The 22204-nt window shown below is 39.7% G+C and overlaps 1 protein-coding gene across 1 annotated transcript in view; it reads left to right on the forward strand.

Moving 5' to 3' along the window:
- The window catches only part of AFF2 (ALF transcription elongation factor 2), a gene marked incomplete at both ends in the record, with an annotated part of 331742 nt that overhangs the window by 179576 nt on the left and 129962 nt on the right, over window positions 1–22204 (forward strand). Inside the window, one exon of the mRNA XM_079541773.1 lies at window positions 1157–1201. Coding sequence (XP_079397899.1) covers window positions 1157–1201 — 45 coding nt within the window. The remainder of the gene's footprint in view (window positions 1–1156; window positions 1202–22204) is intronic.

Here is a 22204-nt window from a genome sequence, read left to right on the forward strand (position 1 = left end):
TTCCTGGTCTTTGACTTTTGTCACTTTTGGATTTATTCTTGAAGCTTTGTGCTTTTTGAAGTCTAGAAGGAAAGCCATACTCATGCTTTCAGTCAAGCTCTGTAGTAGATTTGAATGGCACAGATGAATCTCAGTCATGAGTTTCCATTATCAAACTAGTCATCAAGAGGTAGAAAAGTCTCACTGAATTGTTATGAAGTACTTGGCTTAACCTGTTTTTGGTATCTCCCTGAGTATTGCCTCTCCCTCTGCTGTTCTACTGCCATGATAAGAATCCATTGGAAGTGCCTGCAAGTATTGTAAAATGTTTTACATACAGGTCTTGTCTGTCTGCTGCTTATGTTGTTGTTCACAGTGTTTAGAGCTTCTGTGATATTTAGTAACACTGGAGTGAGGGACTGTGGAAAATACTGCAACAACCATTTAAAGAAGTATATTCAGCTGGAAGATGTTAAGGTCACTATTGTGTATGTGCATGGGTATAGTTTTATGCACTGGTATCATGTGTCTTCCTCAGGAGAGAAAAGATACCTGCCAAGCCTTTTGAGGGAGATTACTGTGTGCTGTTCAGTCTTGACATGATACTTTACATGGAACAGGCTAGTGACATGAGAGACAAGAAAATTAGCCTCAACCATTATAGTCCAGCCAGTATTTTACCAGTACTTTATTACAGTGCATGTGTGCAAGTTTTAATAGCCATCTTGGCTGTTGGTGTATAAAACTGTAGAATGAGATAGCTGAAGATAACTTTCTCCTAAGTGTTGCCATCTCTGCCTTTTGGCACAGCATACTGCAAGTTAAACCAAACCTTGAGTTCTCTGTGAAGGCTACTACTAGGAGTAACAGTAGGATCTTCTTCTATTACAGATGTTTCAAGCAACTCAACTGCCAGTTCTCAGAGCACTTAATTGTTCCAACAGTGTCATTCTTTGCACAAAGTAGTGCAAAACAAACAATAATGCAACAAAATGTGACAAAAGAGTCCTACTGATGACTTTTGTTGATCTGAACTGGAAAACTTGGTATGCAGCAATCATGGATGCAGCAGTCTTCAGACAGAGGCAATTGCTTGATAGCTGTTCATCTGTATGGTTAGTCACTGAACTTGATATCTAGCGCCTAACTAAACATTTCTTTTTTTCTTCAAACCTAGGTTACCCTTCCCAATGACTCCAGCTGTGTGGAAGAAATACTGCGTGTGAGTAATACACTTTTATTTTGCTGTATTTTTTTCTTTTAATTGTAGTGTTCTTATTTCATCGTTCATGGAGAAGGGCTGTCTTTAACATCAAAGTTAAACAGTAAATTATTAGTGGGTTTGATCAAAGAGACACAGTCTGGTGGGCTCAGGATGTTCCTTACTGGCTAAGTTCAGTTTTAGTATTCTTTCTCCCAGTGTATCTGCAATTTGTCTTGGTCAGGAATTACATCCTTTCCTGTTAATTTGTTTTTAAGTTCTCAAGCTCTCTAAGTCTCTCCAAAATCAATTTCTCTCCCACTCTAGAGCAGAGTTCCCTTAATTCTCCCACAGTGGCCTACAATCTTACTTCTTTCCCCACAGTATAGTTTCCCAGCACTCGTGGTTTTGTGGAAGATGTACAGATTTTTTATTTTTTTATTTTTTTATTTTTTGTTAGAAGTTCTGGTTAGTGCTTAAATGTAGAAAACAAAAACTCTACAAGCTACTCCAAACTGAGAAACTAATTGCACTAAGATCACATAACAAGAAAAAGAGAGCATGGGAAATGTGCTTGCATATGCCTAAATCTGCCTTACTGCAACTGTAAGGTGGGCTTTTCCTCAGACACTCCGAAGTTGGGGCTCCCTGTTGACAGTAAGATTTGTCTGGGACTAGTAGGCTTGCAACCCACCAGTTTCTGCCTGGCATTTTGGGTTTTGTCCTCACAGTTTGAGCTTCTAATCTGTCAGAGCTGCCACTGTGGGATCTCCGGCCCAACTGCTGATTTCATTTAGAGAGGATAAAACCTCAGTGGAAATTTGTGCTGGCCTTGTCTTCTTCCTTTGGAGCAACTGGTATAAACTCATCCAGACCCAAAGTCAAGAACAATAGTGATGTCAAACATGATTAAAAGGACACAAACATGTTCATTAAATAAAGCAGGCTTTGCACTATTCATTTAAACTGAGTGGAAACCTGTTCCTGTTTTTCAAGTACACGTTATATTGGGTTGATGCTGATGTCCTTATGGGTTGTCAGTGTTTCTGCACAAGTTGAACCAACAGGCAAACATGCATGTGCAGACCTGCAGTCGAAGAGGACTTTGTGTCAGTATGTGCACCTAGCAGTAATGAATGCAAGGAAATAAATGCAATGTATTTTCAATGCTCAAAGTGAGCAGCAGTTTACTGCTCAGATGACATAAGGAAGCAAAACCAACGCAAATGTTGAAGTGCAGTTTCTAGACTACTTGGTACATTTAAACCATCTCTTCTCCTGTTTATTTTATTTGATTAGGTGCATTACTTTCTCGAAATAATTGATGTGTTAGGTGGGGAAAGCAGTTGTTTTCAGTCAACAATACCAAAAAGAAATGTGATGTAGCAAATGCCAGGCATCAATCATCCAGTTGACAGTTTTTATGTGAGAACAGTACATATAAATCATAGGAAGCAGAAATGTTTTCTTTTTTTCTAATCAAGAGGAGACAATTCTGTTCCCTACCCCATGACAGAAATTTGAGTCAACAAACAGCACTAGAATTTCACAGGCTCCATTCTGAAAACCACCTGGATTAGTGCAAGTTTTCCTGTCTCCTTCAGTTGGATCAACTAAGTCTCTAAGTGTGTGAAAGCCAGAGATCACAGATCTGCTCCTGGGGCTGCCCATCCAAGGCTGAATCCGAAGTCCCAGTCCCAACTGATTGCCTTCAATGGCAGTGCTTTTAGGCTTTCAGATTTCTATGGTGCTGAAGCACACCTGGAACAAAAGTACCCAAGTTTTGTCAATGTCTTTGTTCTTGTCACATTTGTAATGCAGAATAAGCTGGTGGGAAAGGTGTTTTGGCTGTATGCAGAGTGTCATATTCTACTTGATAGGCAACAGTGAAAAAAGAAGATAAGATAATGCCCAGCAGTGGTCTAAATCTAGTTTTTGGGCTTCTTGTGGGTGTGCTGTGGCAGGAGATTCAGACAAAAAGAACAAGCCTTGGTTGCAGCAGCAATTTGTGCTTTGAGAACCTGGATTAAGTTCTGGTTTACTGGGGCCATTGACTCAGACTCTGAAGAGCCTTTGGGAACGTGGGTCTTAGCCTTCTAGGGACAACTTCCCCAGATGAAAAAAAAATGGATATTAACATTTCCATCTCGGTCCGGGAAGCTGCAGAAATAACACAAGGGTTACAGAGCACTGATGTCCCAAAGGTAGATAGGTGGGAGTACAACAGTGTGCATTCTAGCCAATGGAAACAGAACCAGAGTTCAGCTCAAAACATCTGGCAGTATTACGCACTCACATATGCAGCTTTTAATCCAAAGTGACACCATTGTACTCTGTGTCACTCCTGCAGCTGCTTTTGCTTCTGGCCATGTCCACTGCAGAGCTGCACACCCCAAAGTGTCCCCCCTCACCCACCTGCTCCCACGCTGCCCTGCCTGCTTTGAGGGCATCTCTTACTTGAAGTTTGGGTTTTTTTCGTCTTTCAAGTTACAAATTAAGTGCCTCTATTCAGGCATAGGAGCTCTTTCAGGGTTTTTTGCCCGGCTTTGCAGGGAAGAGGGACTTAAGCTAAGAATTGTGAACTCAGATTTTACTGAGCTCTTTTTTCAAGCTGAACTTGATTAATGTTTTTTGTAATTGTAGAGGTCTGCAATTTCTTATCTCTTTTTTCCTTTTTTAAATTAAAAATCAAAACAAACAAACAAAAAGTATTGAATTGAGTTTAAGGACCAAACTTTCCAACTGAGTGAGGAGAAAGATCTTGAGCCCACTTACAAAATTTCACAGTCCTTCAGATTTCCTTGAAACACTTAGCCACTTGCTCATCTTGTGTAAGCGCTCCAAGGACTGTTCGTGATGCTACAACCAGAGGTTAATGGCAGCCCCGTCTCCTGTTCCTTTTGTTTTTCTAACCAGAATGTCTGAGAAAGTTGTTAAAAATTAAAATTAAATAATAAAATAAAATCCCTGTTGTACACCTACGGCCAAGCTACAAATGTAGTGCAGGAGATCTGCATTTAGCACAGGTTGTTAACACCAAATTGAAACATAAAAGTGAATGGTCGTTGGTATACTTTTTTCTGTTCCAAAACGTGACTATTTTTTTCGTCCAGAATGTTGGCTTTGAGCATGTGGATGATGTGGAAAATAGGCAATCAACAGTATGTGCGTGTAATTCACAACTTATTAATGTGGATTTAAATTAAGTTGCCACTTGCTATATGCAGCCATTGAAAAATGAATTCACTGAAATGTTGTGATACACGGTGCAGATGGGGAAAGAGAACTGACATTTTAAACCAATACTCTAAAGCTGTTAGTTGTGCCACATATATCAGTGCTTTATGCCAGTGTGCCTCGCTGTCACTGTATATCATTTGAAGGCATTATGCCGATCCAAATCTAGGGCTGCGTGTGCGAATTTGCAGGACTCCTATGCCTACAGAGAGCATAGAAGGGACAACCTTTAGCATGGGTTTGCCTCTGGATAAAGAGGAGATAAGCATACAGCATCACACAAGAAAGAAAGGAAACTTTAAATAAGATTTCTTGAGGACTTGAATTGAAAATATTGACTTGAATTGAAATTTTGGGTGAGGTGTATAGGTGGTTGCGTAGATGTAATCCTGTAGAGGTGAGTCTCAGGTCTGTACATGTGAAGCTGTCAGGTGGGTGCTGCTCGCTGTCTGGGCAGGCACTTCTCTCTGTCCCCCTCAGAGAAACAAAAGAATTTTTGTAGATCCGTGTTCACTGTAGTGTGGCAACAAGGAACTCAGCAGACTTCTGATGCTACGTGGATATATGTGATATTATTTAAAAGCTTTCTAGTCTGCAAGCAAAACTAATCCTAAATGTAATTTAGATTGCAATTAGTATAAAAATGACTGGAGTTAAACGAGCAAAGTCTGTAATTTGTATGATCTTCTATTCTTCTGATGACAAGCTCACATCTAATGACATTGGAGAATATGTAAATTGATCAGCAGGTGAAAATGCCCTTGATTGGGTAAATTACGTGTAGTGTTACCTTCCTCATGCCAATTGAAAGCACTAATGGATTTAATATGTATCATCCGTAGCGGAGGTGAGCTGTTCGCAGAGCAAAATTAGACCATAACAAATACAGCCCATTATTTGCCCCCTCAGTAATTGTTTTCTCTTCTAAAGTACAAACCAACATTGAAGAACGTTGCTAAACGTAATTACTTTAATTGTAATTTGAAAAATACAGGTATGCAGTCTGGTGTGGTTACAAACTCACTTAGTAGCTGACAAGCAGTTTAAATATTTTCAAGTGGAACCTGGGGGCTTGCTGGGGAGGACATGATGTGAATTTAAAATGATTATCCAGACGTCATTGGACAAGTGAATAACGAGCTGACTGGCCTAGTAAATCATTTGAACCTGTCAAATGTGGGAACACATTGGGGAGGAGATGATGTCAAGTAACAGTAACTTAGCAACCTGGCATTTAGCTGTCCAGAGAATGAGTAAGAGTAGACACTTTTAAATAGCTGAGTAAATAAATGAATCCTTATGTCTTAGGTGTGCTGTAAAAATAGCCCAGCACCGTATGTTTTCTGTCAAGCTGCTTCTAAGGTGATTTATTCTTTCTGTTGAAATGAAAAAAAATGAATTGAAAAGTTAACCCACGTGTAAATGTGTGTCTGTGGCCTTTGTCCCTTGTCTGGCGTGCAGACCTTGGAAGTGTGTAAGGAATGGGCAGCAGCCTGCTTTGAAAAAGGCAATACGGTGTGGTCTTTTTCTTTTAGACCTTGCTTATGCACATGAAGATTTGGATGGATAAAAATTGTGCTTTTCTTAGCAATATCCACTATTTTCAGCTTTTTAACAGCACTTTCTGAATGGAGGCAGAGTCAGTTTCTGCTTGCACACCAAAATAAATCAGGGGGTAATTCCACTGACCTCTGATCTCATTTGACTTCATTGAATTCTTCATCCTCCCACACTGGTATGAATTGACAGCAGTTTCACTTACACTTCTGCTGTTGTTATAACTTAAAAAGTAGTTACTTCTGCATTACTTTGGGAATATGTGAGAGCAGCTACCAGTCCTTTACTCTGATAGCTCTCTGGACGTAGTTTTACTCCAGAAAAATGGCAATGCTAAATAGTTCTACAAGAGCAATTCTCTCCTGGGTCAGTAGGTCACCCGCTCAGTTCTCAGCTCAGTATTAGCAGAATTCATCAATAATTCCAGGAAGGTCAGAAAAAGTCCCTTTCCAGCAGTTTGGGTTTTTTTGTTTTTTGGGTTTTGCTTTTTTTTGTGTGTATTGTCCAGTCATATACATACACACACATTGAGATCAATAATTTGAGTCATTTGAAGACATCCTGGCATGGTCTTCAAAAGATCAAAAGACTCTTTGAGAGCTAGAAGCCTTAGGTCTTCTCAGTCAAGAGCAGAACCCTGGCACAGAGGCTCATCCTAGCCACTGCAAGTTGTACCTGAACACAACAGGACAGGATTAGTCAAGCTTTTGGCTATTTCATTGCAGTGACAACGTAATGGTGTCACTCGTGAGAAAGACACCTCAAGAGCAGTCAATATATTAACTTTAGGTACATAATTTGGAAGCCCTGGAGTTAACTTCAAGCTGGCTGAGTAAGAGGTTGGCATTAGTCAGTGCTCAAATACTTTGCAGCTGTGGTGATTTTGTGGGCTACAGTTGCACTGTTGGCAAGGCCTGGGTTAGGCATGAGAGGAGTTCACTTGTGATGTTGACACATATTAGAAATGTGCTTTTTTTTTACTACCAGATCAATGCAAAGCAGACTTCATGCTGTTGGGAAGATACTGGAAAGAAAAAGTTGACTATCTGATCTGACAAATGTATTTGAGTGTACAGTGTTTCTGTATTCAGAAGGTGGTATTTTCCACCTGCGTGATGTATGGGTATATGGCTCTTCAGATGTAAGTCAGCAAAAGATTAAACCTTTATCAGGACAGACAAGAAGGTCTGATTCCAGCCTGCAAAAAAAAAAAAAAAAAAAAAAAAAAAAAAAAAAAAAAAAAGTTTTATTTTCATGGTAGTATTAAAGAAATTATTTAGTAAAGAACTTCAGAATGTAAAATCTGATCATTATCGGGGTCCATTGCATCTTGTTTACATTTTAATAATAATAATAATAATAATAATAACAAAAAAGATTACAAGAAGTATTCAGGAAAGGAGAGGGAGACTGCATTGCACCTATTTCAAATTCAGTATTCAATTCCATTCTTATCTCCTTAAACATAATATTTTAACACATTTTGTAGTGCCAAGTTGAATCTTCCCCTGTACTCAGCTCTGGTGAGGCCGCACCTCGAGTGCTGTGTCCAGTTTTGGCCCCTCACTGCAAGAAAGATATTGAGGCTCAGGAGCGGGTTCAAAGAGGGGCGACAAAGCTGTGAGGGGTCTGGAGCACAGGGCTGATGAGGAGCAGCTGGAGGAGCTGGGAATGTTCAGTCTGGAGAAGAGGAGGCTCAGGGGAGACCTCGTTGCTCTCTATAACCACCTGAAGGGAGGTTGTAGTGAGCTGGGGGTCGGCCTCTTCTCTCGTGTAACTGCTGATGGAACTCGAGGGAATGGCTTCAAGCTGCTCCAGGGGAGATTCAGGCTGGACGTCAGGAAATACTACTTCTCTGAAAGAGTGGTCAGGCACTGGAATGGGCTGCCCAGGGAGGTGGTGGAGTCACCGAACCTGGAGGTGTTCAAGGAACATTTGGATTTTGTGTTGAGGGATATGGATTAGTGAGAACTATTGGTGATGGGTGGATGGTTGGACTGGATGATCTTATAGATCTTTCCAACCTTGGTGATTCTGTGATTCTGTGATTGCCGATTTCAGTATTATTATATAGTTTTGCTATCATTGCCTGATTTATCATTGCCACTAAAATTACTCTAAAATGAACTGATGTCATGAATATTTGGGCATGTATTGCTGCTCTACTAAATGAAAGTGTGTTAATTCTCATCTGTTTTCCAAGCTGTCTAGCACATCTTTTACACAAAACCCAGCCCAACCACTCAGTTTTTCTTCCTCATGAGTAGTCACTTCAGAAATGATCCAGTGTATACAGCCATGCATTACATGCTAGGTATGTTCATTCTTAGTCATTACTCTGTTATGATGACAATATCGAAAACAACTTCATGTTGTTTATGTCTGGTGCAACTAGCTGCTGAGCTTGTTTACTCATTTGCAAGATATTTTGTTCATAATGTCTTCCTTTGTCCCACATTGTAAAACTACAGGGCCATAAGATTTCTACTCCAGATCTGTGGACTCACAAGATCTGACTTCCCGTTCCTTTCCATCAGCATAAATAAAGATTAATTCTTTTATCTTTGAGTGAGAGGGCTAGAGAAAACAGAGATCTGGATTTCTTATGAAGTTTGACTTTTTGCATGCACCCATGAACAAAAAAAGAATGAAACTGGTGAACTAATTGGCAAAATGTGAGTACTTCTATGCTGTTTTAATGCTTTGCTCTGTCTGTACATCCTTCCTCAAATACCTTGTGGACTGCATTACTTATATTACTTAAAAACATCCTTAGAAACTTCAGAGCCTGCTCTGTGCCTGTCCTGGAGTACTGTTCCCAGTTCCAAAATGGCTGGTAACAACAAATACTGGTACAACGTCCGGTGAGGTCAAGCAGAAATACAACCAGAAGCTAGTATATTACATATATTACATATATTATTGCAAAATTATTAAGGACAAAAATCAAGTCCTCTTTTGAAATATTAGTAGTAGAATATTCCTCTGGTCTTAGATTAATTATTTCTGTTATTTCATCTTATCCTGTCAAAATGAAACATGGTTAAATATGGGCATGAGCGTTTAAACTGCAAGCAATGTTACCTTTCACTTAAATAGATTATTAATGTGTACTCTACATAATAAATTGGTTTAGGCACAAAATGAAGACATTGAAAACATATTAAAATCAAGTTAGACTTTCTGAAATGAGTGCATGCTTTAGAAACAATTTTGGTTTGAAATGACAAAGCTTATAGTTGTCTTATGTGAGCACTTTATCTCATTTGCCTGAGGGCGAGTATTGAAGATTTGAAATCTTGGGAGGGAAGCTTCCCATAAGTCAACATTTCTGAAGAGGCTGATGGGGCCTATGGAGGCTAAATTGGACAGAACTACAATAAACTAGACAGACTTACAGAATCTAAGGGAAGTCGGGATTGGAAGATGTGACTAAATGAATCTTCAGAAGGAGTTTCAGTTTCTGTTCGAAATTCTCTGAAGTTGCAGATGGCCATGGCAACTGAAACATTAAAAAAAATATGGCCGAGGGTTAAAAATATACAAACATGTATTTCTTTATACATATAAGGAAAGATTTTGAACTAGAGAAAAAAAAAAAAAATGGACCAACGAGGGTCCATATACTTGAAAATACTGAGTTTTACTGTTTTAACTATACCTGTCATGTTGCAACCTTTGATGTTTGATGCTCTTGTGGTTTAAGAAGGAAGGTGAAGAAGCAGGAAAAGGATTGTTGATCACAGAATCATAGAATCACAGAATCATTGAATGCCTTAGGTTGGAAGAGATCTTAAAGATCATCGAGCTCCAATGTCTTGCAGTGGACAGGTGGCCAACCACTAAGTAAGGCTGCCTAGGGCCCCATCCAGCATGGCCTCGAACACCTCCAGAGATGGGACATGCAGAACTTCTGTGTGCAGCATGTGCCAGTGCCTCACCACCCTCGGAGCAAGAGAATTTCTACCTAACATATAACCTAAATCTTCCTTCTTTTTGTTTAAAATCATTCCCCCTTGTCCTACCACTAATAGACCATGTAAAACGTTGGTCCTCCCTTACTGCTTATACACTCTCTTCAAGTTCTGGAAGGTCACAGTGAGGTCTTCCCAGAGTCTTTTCTTCTCCAAGCTAAAGTAGCCCAACTCCCTCAGCCTTTCTTAACAGGAGAGGTGCTTCAGCCCTCTGAGCATCTTCTTGGCACTTCTCTGCACATACTTCTTATGCTGTGACCCCAGGCCTGGATGCAGACCTCCAAGTGGGGCTTCAAAAAGGCAGAGTAGAGGGAGACATCCACCTCCCTCTTCCTGCTGGCCTTCTTAATGTACTTCAGTCTAAATTGAAGCCAGGATGCTCCCAGTCCTTTCAAGTCAAGATTACAGACATTACCTGAGATACTGGTCCAAAAGTATTGCCTCTGGAGAGGAGTATTGCCTTTGTATAAGCAGATGGACTGTTCCAGTGGAGGAGTGATATGGTAATGCTGTCAGCCTAGTCAGCCTCCATGGGTTTGCTAAAGCTGTCTAACATGGGAAGACTGTTCTGCAAGCATCATCATCATCAGTTGTTCCATATTGTGTAGGGAGAATCATTCCAAAAGCCATTTTTGGGGGATGGGAGTAACTTATTTCTTTGAAATTAAACTTTCAGACTGCACAGTCAGCAGTGTGCTTTCTTATGATCCTTTCCTTAATACATGTGGAGATTGTTTAAGCTGGCAAAATACAGACTATGCCATTTCACTCCTGCCACTAAGTGACAGATATGGTCGATCTTCCTATCTCTCGGAGCACCCTCTCAGTAAATGTTTGACTGTTTACACTCAGATAGAACATCTTTGATCTTTCTGCATAACACTGAGATGCCTCTTCACAGTTTCTCCTTCAATGAAATGGGGAAGGAGAATCTCACCCACACTGACACTGCACTTCAGAGTTAAATTGGTTCCTAGCAAGATGTGCTGGGGACTTTGGTTGGAATTATTGGTGTTATAACTGTGCAAAAGCCAGGTTCAATTAGATATTTAAAATTATACTGCTTACTGTGGCTTATCCATTTCTACAGATAATTTCTAACGTTCCTTTAAACAAAGTGTGTCATTGAATTTAATGTTCTGAGAAACCTTATGAACTTCCTATCTACTTGAGACATCAATTTCAAATTGCACCTATAACTGTGTTTTTTATTGAATATTTAAGTCACTTTCAGTTTCTTAATACAGTACATGGTTTTTAATAAGTGTTTGAAAAGAATGCACACTATGGATGGAAGACACTTCTGAGCGTTTTCAAATTGTCACTTTAAAATTGTCACGTTTGTTTAATTAGCCTGTAGATCCTGCCACGTTGATTTATGTCAGCTTGGTAACAGTTTCTTTGGATAGCTAGCAAATCTGATCAGAATGTTTTTTTTTCTTTTTTTTCCCCTAAGGAATTTTTCACATTTCTTTTTTATTTAAAAGCAGTCATTCAGGCACCCAATCTTGCAAAAGTCAGCAGAACAAAAAATGAGCATATAGTATCAGAAAGGAAGATTATTTTAACAGTTCCTGGCATTTAGGTGTTTGTTGACCACTGTCCAGAGGCAAGAGACAAACAGACTACAGACATGAATGTGAACTCCAAGCTAAGTGCCCAGGTTTATGTTTGCTCAGTGTTCTATACGGACTCTTCATTTCACTTGCTGTGTTGCTGTAATTCTTAGCAGGCTGCCAGGATGAGCTCACTATAAACCCTACTTTCAGCAATTGAAAGCTCTTCTGTAAAGATTTTCTCTATTCCAAACTTTCTGTGCAATGTCTAAGCAAATATATTTTTTGTTGTTGAGGGAGAGCTAGAAATAAGACCGTCTAGTGCTTTGCAGGGTGAAACAGGAACAACACAGTCATATATGCACTTAAGAAACGTATCTGATGCTAATGGGGAAAAAAGGCCAGGTTACTGTTCCTTGGAGTTGCTATTGTCTCAGCGGATCATTTGAAGCATGGACTAAATTTCATCTCTGCAGCCAAACACTGGGTATTGTCCGCTGTGAGGAATTCTTTGAGATCTTCTAATTGAATTTATTATGTAAGCACTGAATGTTACAGGCTCCTTTAGGCGTTGTAGTCCTTGAATGTCTTTGTCTTGAGTATATCCTGTTGAAGTATACGTTATTTGCATCCCACACCCCAAGGTAGAGCAACCTTTAAAAGTATTCTACTGAGCCTCAGAAAAAAAAAAAAAGAAACAACACCTTTGTTTTTGCTCTGTAGAAGAACATTCCCAGTAGTGTGGATTGGGTTTTTTTGTTTGTTTGTTTGGGGTTTTTTTGTTTTTTGTTGTTGTTAATTTAACCGATTAGTTCCTTCCCACTTATTCCAGCATTTTATCATTTTGAATCTCACAAACCCTTAATCTCTTCAATAAGAGGCCTGAGCTGCCAGTTTATCTGGAAAAGGAGTGTTTTACCAATGAAATGAAAACTGGTGCAGAGATTTCTTTTTGAAGAGCAGCCCCTTGTTGTTCCTGAGTTCAAAAAACCAAAATAAAAAAAGGTTATGGACTTTGCTTTTTTTCAACCCTGTTAATAGGATTTCATTTCAGTGTAGTTTCCTATTGTGTGGTTTAAAAACAGTGTAGGCATGGAGAGCAATCCTCAATGTTCAGTGTTCATCTGGTGTTCATCCTGAACACTCTGGCTTTGAATGTTAGGACCATTCTGTGTGGGACCAGGTGTCCTCATTGTCACGTTTTGGCAGCGGCTCTGAGTGGTTAATGCTTCCAACCTCAGGTTCGTAAGCTTTGTGAGAAAAAATGAGCTGGGAAATGGGGACTTAAATGTAAGCATGCAACAGTGGGAGTCTAATAGAAATACACTGGAACTGCCACACTTTATAGGAGATCAAAAAAAAAGTCATGTTTTTCTTGCTTCAGTAAGGTTGACAGGCCAACAAAGTTTACGTTATGTCAAAACATCTTCTAAAACACACGTCTATTTTTCTTCACCCACTGGCCTAGTGGGAGTGGGTTAATGGGCAGTGTTGGCATGATTTATAGGACATGCAGATGCAGGGGTAGATCTGCATCAAGGCACAAGTGAGGAAAAGGAAATCGAGACTGAAATGCATGGACATCAAGACTGAAATGCATGTTCTTTTCCAAAGACTAAAATTACTATAATAAATACCGGGTTAGCTTCCAGGTGGCTGCTTAGGTCTTTCTTTAGGAGAAAGGAATTACAGTGTTGAGTGTCAGAGACAGCGTGGACTCTCCCTCTCTAACAGGCCAGAACCCATAGTTTACCCTTGGCAAGCACGCCGAGCTTTTGACCTTGCAGAAAAATCAAAGTGCCAAATTAGAGAGTACAATGATCAGGCTTCAGATTGAGCTTTTGTGAACATCCAGGGCTTGCTGAATGCCAGTCAAGCTGGCTATGTTGCCCTCCCAGGATCATCCAGCATATAGTCACTGTGAGGATCCAGCACTGTCCTGGGTATGGCATAAGACAAAAAAAGAGCAGTTTTTGCCCCCAAAGTGTTCAGTCTCTGAGGTAAGCACCAGGAAGGTAATTACACACAGCAGGGGAGAGTGCGTTCTTTATGAAGTAGGACAAACTGAGACACATGGTGTGCTGGTAAAGAGAGCATCGGAGAGATGAAGAAAAAGAAATGGTGAAAAAAGGACAGCTTCTGTATGGCAGTTTTTAGCTTTTCTAGGCGTGTGCTGTGTTTCCACTTCAAACTCAGATCACTGTTTTAGTGGCATTCCAGTTGAGGTGTGGATGAGTCATGTCAGAGGAAAACACATTAAAAATAAATGTTACTCTGTCACCCCCCCCCCCCCCCCCAGGAAAACTCAGGATACAGTACTGCTTGTGTGGCAGCATAAAAGAGATCTGGCAGTTTCTTGATTTTGAAGGCAAAAAAAAGCAGCCCTTTGTAAAAGATTTCAATGTGTATTGTACAGCAGTGTGTGGTAGATTCATTTATTTGTATTCAATGAGTAACAACTTGCAGTCCAAATTTAATGAAGGCAAAACATGCTTTAAGCAAAACAATTCAGCTTTAATCTCAAACGAGTTAATCTTAAACTAGTTTCTTAATTTCCCTCTATACACTATTTCAGCTAACTGATGTCCCTGCTTGAAGGCTAAAGCTGGTATCTTCTGGCACAAGTTGATGCTTTCAAATTCTGGGAGGTTTTTAGATTGAGTTTTATCATATTGTCAGGATGTGGTTTATAAACTCTCTACATGGCTCTCAAATGTAGTGCTCAATGTAAGAGGTTTCTGTGCTAAATCTACAGAACAAGGTGTTTTGCAGTTTACCCATTTAATTTTGCCTCATATTGAAATTGGAGATATTTTTTTCACTAGGTCGGTGTAAGCAGATCCAGAAATTAAATGCTTTTTTTGATAATTTACATGGATAAGGTCTTGTCAAGGGCTGCTACTATTTGTATGGGAAAAAAAAAAAAAAAAAAATAATAATAATAATAATAATAATAAAATAAACCAGGAATTGATTATATCTGGCAACATAAAAGAGATGGTGTAACGTGTCATATAAATGTGCGCAGTTGTGTGCCTCAGGGTAGATGCAGTCTTGTTTTGTAACTCTAAATTATAGTTTTGCTCTCCTCTTGGTGTGAACCCTAAGTTTCAGAGAAGAAAACAGGCAATTCGAGACATGCCTTTTTGCTTGTGAAGCTTGGGATGGCTGGAACAAATTACCAGATTCCCTTAAACAAGTGCCAGCAGTGAATAGTTTCAAAACACAGTTGCTTATTTACTTGAAGAAATGTTGCCAGTGTTTTTTAAATTGCAAAGATGAAATTGTATGTTGGTATTAGGAACTTTTTAAAGAATTAACTTTTTTATTACTTATTGTGCCTTTGTTTACATTATGTTGCTGTACTGCCAGGATGTTATGTTGTATTTAACAGTTCAGTGCACTCTTCCTATCTCTTGGGAGATGAAACTCCCATGAACTCATGAAAATTAGATGTGCCATTCCTGAATATGGTTACAAGTATCATTTTGAATAAATAAAATCAATGAGGTATGGCTGTGCATCTCAGTGTGGATGAGAAACTGCCAAGAACAGGAGGTGTTGCATTAGCCATGCTGTCTGCATCAAGACCCTGATACTGTGTATTGGGCAACAGTGTGATTAGTTTAGTCACAAAGAGTGACAGAAGAAAGACACCTGGCATTCTGTAAGTGGGCTTAGTATACACGACCTCAAGTACCTGAATATTTATGGAGAGTGTGTGAGTATTTCATAGAATCATAGAATGTCTTGTGTTGGAAGGGACCCCAAGGTCCATCAATTTCCCAATCCTCCCTGCCACAGGCAGGGCCACCATCCTCCAGATCTGGTACTAGGCCAGACTGCACAGGTCTCCCCATGTCTTGAACACCTCCATGGATAGAGCATCCACAGACTCTCCGGGCAGCCTGTTCCAGCATCTTACATCTCTGTGGGGCTTTGTACTTGGTGTTAACTCAACATCTAGTTCTGGATACCCTACATGGCCCAGGATCTCAGCATTCCACTGTGTGAATTCCCCAGAAGTCTTAACTCTGTTTCACCATATAAAATTCCTCATTGGAGCTCTCCTGTGGGCTTCCTGTAAGGTTGTGCTTCATTATTTACACTGCATGCTTTTACATTGCCGATTATGTTCTGTGAACCCTCAGTGTTCCTTCTGCCCTTTATACATGCAAATCACCTAAGCCTGACAAGAGTTGAGCTACAGCTTCCACACATTTTGTTTGATTGCAGTCCATAATAATGGTTTTTCTATAGTAGGACCCTTAGGGAGTTGTGCTGCATGTTCCTGAAAATGCCAGGAGTATGTAAGAAGATGCTTAAGAACACAAAATCTGCTTGGAATTGAACTGAAGGACTATCCTGGGCAGCGTGAGCCAAATTCAGGGTAGTTTTTGGCCATACAGTCTTCCTGGGGTGTGTCCTGAAGAAAACTACCTTGATTCACCTTGGAGAGAAGTTTCAGAGAAGAGCGTAGGCATGTTCTGGCACCTGCACAGCAGCAGGGACCCACTACCCAGCAGAGCTAAGCCATTTGGTAATGTTAGCACACTATCATATAGGCTGTGGTTACTTTTAGGGTTGTGTCAGACTTGCTAAATTGGAAATCCAGTAATGGGTTCATGTGGTGTAGCTTCATTACTCTCCCTTAAAGCTGCCTGTTGATACCTTCTTACTGCAATGGAGAATTGTTTTAGTTCACATACACAAAATTGATTAGAGCAATAAGAATATCAATCATTATTTGCTATTTTTTATTGTCTTCTAAATGCTCTAAGCAAAGATGATGGCTGTTATTAGTTATAGAAACTACAGTATGAGGAATATATATTGAAAAATGTGAAGCATACAGGAAGCAGAGAATACTAGGAAGCTCAACAGAAAATGTCTGTATTGCTATCCATTTCTTTTTGTAAACAGTTCCCAAATGTTTGCAAGGGAGGAAAGGGAAATATTTGCTGTAATGTTTTTAGTCAACCTTTATTAGTTTTGAAAACAATTTCTATGTTCATTTTCATTACATATCATTTCTGTCTGTCCTTCCCCTTCTTATTAATATGGAAAGGAGTAGATGTTTACCATGGGAGGCAATGGAATGCATCTTGCTCACCAGCTGAGCAGAGGGAATTATTTGTTGTCATGGAGAAAACTCACAAGGTGAACACTGTGTTTTTAGATTATGGTCAGGGAAATGGCTGCTTTTTGTAGAATAAACTCTAGCTCTGTAATAAGAAGCTTGTGTGTGCATGCACTGTGTTTCCAAATGGTTTTCTAGTAAGTTTTGGTACAGTAGCAAGATAGATTTTAGTACGACAAAGACATCATGGCAGAAGAAAATAAGCGCTGGGCACTTGCTGCTGGTGATAAATTTGCTAAAACATTTACATGAGTAAATAGTTTCCTGAAGTAATACTCATATCAGAAGAGTTCTCTTTCCAACCTTGTAATTCTATGATTCTCTTGGAGGCCATTGGTCCATCACTGAAATCTTTATTTATTTATTCTCCCTACAGGGAAAAGTATCTGGAATCCCTTTGATGCTAAGAAGTATTTTAAATGCTGAAACATGATAATCAAATTCGTATATATGAACTTACCTGTCATGTCCCTACCAATACTTTCTTAATGTCCTAAATCCCTTCCTAATGAAGCCTTTGGCACAGTATAAACCAGACCAATTACCAGTCAGGCTATTCCCAAGTGTTTATGTCAGTTTTCCATTCCTTCAGAAGGAATATATATGAAAAACAACCCTTAGTTTTATAGTCTTTGTGTTCCATTAGGCTTTACTGTAATTTGCTTTTATTTATATATGTGTATATTTATATATGTATATATTTTTTTAATATACATTCTTCTCTTAGCCTTTTCCCCAAAGGGGAGGAGTTGACATAGTTTTTATGTGTCATACACATAAAACATGGCAACCCCTCACACACTCCTGGCTTCCTAGCAGGGAGAGTTTCATCAGATTTGTATGAATACTGGAACAAGGAAGATACTTTGAAACAAGAAACAGTTTTTATTAAGACTGCGTTGATAAATAGTTAATTAAACATTAATAAATCATTTATAGAGGCCTTAATAAATGGTAAATCACTTGGTTATCTTTATTCCATCAAGGCAATAGGTTGCTTAGCAGCAGCTGTAACATTAAGTTTGTAATAAGTTTGGAACGTCTATTCGTCATATAGTAATTTTTTTCTAAACTCAGCTTTAACATACTGTGTAACCAAAAATCGGAGAAAGTTTAAAGCAACAGATTTAGCTAAGGTCTGAAAGGACTGAATAGGGCAACTGACAGAGAAAATACCCAAAATAAGCTCTGTTTAGCAGCAGTGATGAGTACAGGGTTGTTCTTCCTCCTTCTCCTTGTAATGGGCAAAGATTCAGTGCTGAAACTGCCTTTGTAAACGCCAGTGCTAAGGAAGAGAAAACCACCAGGATTGTTTCTTTCTTCTCCATTTTTATGGATCTGCTATCCGCAGGAGGCAGTAGGGGTAGCCAAGAGAGATCTGTCAAGCCAATAAATGGCACTGTTGGGCTGGGTGGGATCTTAGGAATCCCATCATCTACTACACATCCATGTCCAAGTGCTGGAATCATTTCTACCCAAGCTGTTCCTGACTGATGGGTGCAAATCTGTTCTTAAATGCGCTCCTACAAAGATGGAGATTGCTGCATGAATGATCTGTTTCAGTGCTGCACTGTCCTTACTGTTAGAAAGCTTTTGTATGTGTGTGTCCTTCTGGATGTATTTTAAATTCATATCCTCCATAAAACTGAAGAAAAGATTATTCTCTCCTTTTGCAACAGCCCTTTCTGTAATTGCAGACTGTTCTCATGTCTCCCCTTGATTCTCCCAAGGGGAGTAGCACAAGTCTTGTATCTTGGGAGACCTCAAATTAGATCAGGCTAAGCAGTTTAAAGTACACTGTAGGAAAGAAGCTGCTTCAGAATGGACACAACGTACATGATCTAGCTGCTTTCTTTCCCAGTGGCCTCCTAGAGCCAGAATCCGTGCTTTTACCTGTATTTAAAACTCAGTATTTTCATTTCGAGCAAGAAGGAAATGATGAAAAAATTAAACACAGAGAAAGGAAATAAATCTGGAAGGTGGCTATTAATTTTAGTGACTGATTTTTTAAAGCTATTTACCATCTGCTTCATATCCCCCAAGCTCTGTTCCTTAGAAACAGGCAGGTTTCAGTCCTTCCCTACTTCTTCCTTTTTGACCCCAATTTGGACCTGTACCTCTGTTGTACAACCTGTAGTTGTATTTTCGGTGATTTGTTAGAGCTCTTCTGCATGTGTACATCTTATTTACCTACCTGAGGGCTTTTCTAGCTGAAAAAAAGCAGACCGAACTGAAGAGACAAGCGTGCTTAGCTCATATATAAATAAAACACATGGATTCAATTAAAACATGTTTAAATAGTTTTCAGGAAGGAGAATGCTTGATGTTACTACATCAGACGACCACAGTGACTTTCAAGCCAACAAACTGTGCAGGTTTACTTTCTCATTTAATCTCCAGGTCTGTAAAAAATGTATGCTTCCATAGCAATCATCTGCCCACTCCAATAGTTAACATGATTTTGGAATTACTTTAAGTCCAAACCATATGAAAATAAATCCTAACTTGATTTTGTGGGATTACTTGGTTTCCATTAAATTCTTCTTTAAAGCATTTTGTATTCTCAGTTGTGTTATTGTTACTTCCAGGAATTTCTAAATACTTCCAAATTTGGTTTGATCAAACTTTTTTGTTCCTTTAACTCTCCTCAGGGAGAGATGACCTTAAAGGTCCCTTCTAACCCAAACCGTTCTATGATTCTGTGATCTACAACACATGCGCTTCAATTAAGTGGTTCCTTATTGTTACAGTATATTAAAAGATAGCTATGTCAGAATTCACAGATCAAACAAAGTAGAGCTTTGCAAGTACTTAAAGATGAGGGCCCTCCAAAAGCAATCAGGGCACTGCAAAGAATTCTGAAGCCCTGTATATGGCTAAACAAATGACATACTTTGCTCTTGGGCCTCGATTCTCCACAGTAATGTGCATGTGCTTGAGGAACAAAGTAGGAGAGTTAAGCAGGCAGTCACATCTCTGCAGTGTGGGGTGGTTTTGACCCTTCCCTGAAGCCAGTGCAGTTTCTGTATGTCATTCTGAAGCTCGGTGGTGCTCTATGTGAGCCTAATGTGCACTGTGTGGGGTGGGGGCACAGCACTGCAGCCAGAGCACTGTGCAGTTACCAGTACTATAGCATGTATCTGTAGGCATTTTTCTGTAAATATCTGTATGCTATCTTGTTGCTTCCATGTGTGTAATGTTTCTTTATTTGCTGAGCTTTAAATCCTTGTGTTGCTTTCTATGTATGACCCTATCCGAAATTTTCTACTGAATAACTGAAATGATACGATTCTTTCATAGCTCACTTGTACCTTTGCAATACACTTTGGTGCTCCCAAGGTCACTTACTGAACACATGGATTAGATAGTTGTAACGTCACCAAATCTGTCATTTGCCTGCGATTTCAGTGGAGTCAGGATCTCCTATTTTGTAATTGAATTTCCTCAAATAATATTAGAATCATTTTTAGTTTTTCCCATGGTTTTACATTTGGTTGTCCCCTAACAGGGAGATGAGCAGATTTGCTTACAGTTCAGACCACTGAGTTGGTTCTCAGTGGACGCTAGATGCATTTCAACAATAAGTGTTCCAAAATTTTTGCTGGTGTCACCTTCACATGAATCCCAGGCTCTCTGTCCTTTCTTTTATTCTTGGGCAGGAAGAGACTGAAATCAAGCCAATAATTGGAGCTCTAGAATACGCTTCATTTCTGCCTTTAATCAGGCTGCCTTCCTGTCCCTCTTTTAATTATGTGATACAGTATCTGTTTCATCATTTTGTTATGAAGAGATTTGCCACAGAGCAGCCTCTGTGGCATAGACTTTGGCAGAGGCTTACAGAATTTGGGTTGTAACGTCTCATTGAACAGCTTAATGCTGAATGCTTAAATTTTTCACCACCTACTTCTGTGTAGAAGTTAGGCAATCAGTGCAGTAAAACAACTTGCTTCCTATTGTCACGCTGAGCTGCTGCAGACTCACTTACCAGAAGGGATGGACCATTCATGAGCTGTCACATTCCTCCTCCTTGCCACAATTTGGGCTATGGGCAATGAGAACAGGCCCTAGGCATCAGCACCCTCCCCTGTTACTGAGTCATCTGCCGAAGCAACAAGCAAAGCTTTGCTGCAGAAGCAGCAACACTAAGAATGGAAATTTGATGGTCTTCATTAAGAAAAAGCAGTGTCTTGAGAGGTGTGGGAGAAGGTTACATACCCAGTTGCTTTACTGGGGTCCGTGGCACGTAGTTTTTCCTTCCTTTTTCCTTCCCTATGACATGGGATTTTTGAGGAACAACCTGAGACACAAAACTTGCTGGCTGTGTCTTCAGCAAAATACGTAACAACATCCAGCTGTAGAGCAGGCCACTCCTGCAGCCCACATGCAACCACTATGCTACCATTTTGACAACAGCTATTTTTAACAGAATTATTTGTATTATTTATTAAATCATTTGTACAATGTGTTATTTTCACCTGTGGAGCATTTGCACTGGTGGTCATTGTACCTGCAGAAACTTATGCGCTCTGAAGTTTTATTGTTTATGTCCTGGGCTTGACTAATGTGCAGTAGCAGCTGGGAAGTTCAGTTTACTGCACTCAGGATCATGGCCATTGCATGCATAAGTTCCTAAATCAAAATCACTTTTACTCAAGAAAGAATCAGTTCTGAGATTGTAGGCAACAAAAATAATCAAGATGAACAGAACATTCCCAGAGACAAGTATTACTGCCTGTCTGAATATTCATCAAATTGAAAACAAAGATAGGAGAGGATGCAGTAGCATCTGTCATAAAGTATACCCATAACTAGGGTATCTATAAGCTTGACCTAAACCAAACTTTTTGCAGTTTCTCTGTTAAACAAGTTTTTCCCCTCTACTGAACGTAAGCCTCCTTCCAGTCCCACTGAGCTGAGTGGGGTGATGGTTCTGGGCCTTGGTGTGAGAAAGCCTGGTGATCACTTGCACTTCTCTTTGTCTCTCATAGCCACAGGCACTTAGGTGCTTTCTTTGAAGATGGTCGGAACACACGTATACAAATGATAAATCAAGACATTGATAACAAAAATGAGTTTGTTGCTTAGATGGTCTCTTTTGCACGTCTTCATCAGAGATTTGAGCTTCCTAGTAAAGGACAGGCTTCCTGTGTAACTCCATACAAGTCACCTTACCTCTCAGTCCCTCATTTTAAAATGAAATCGATAGTGCTCTGATAAAGTGACACTGCATATCACTATAAGTAACTGTTGCCAGAGCTGTGAGAAGATGCTTTAGTACTTAAAGCATTGTACCCATTCTCTTCCATGCCAGGCATCCATCCTGCAAGCCCACTCGAGATTTTTCTAGAGCTGCCTGTGGTTAATTTTGCCACTACCTAACGCACAGCCCTGCATTTTGCCACCCTGCAATGCTCTATGGGGTTGCACCTAATGCAGTCCAGGAGAGACCCTCTTCCTGCTTGGGCATTGCAGGTAAAAACCTCTTCTATGCTTGTGATGAGCTTAACAGGCTGACCAGGAATGCGGAACCAGATGCCACCTGAGGAATACACACATGGTC

The sequence above is a fragment of the Tetrao urogallus genome (genome assembly GCF_951394365.1).
Source record: "Tetrao urogallus genome assembly, chromosome: 13".
Lineage (NCBI taxonomy): Eukaryota > Metazoa > Chordata > Aves > Galliformes > Phasianidae > Tetrao > Tetrao urogallus.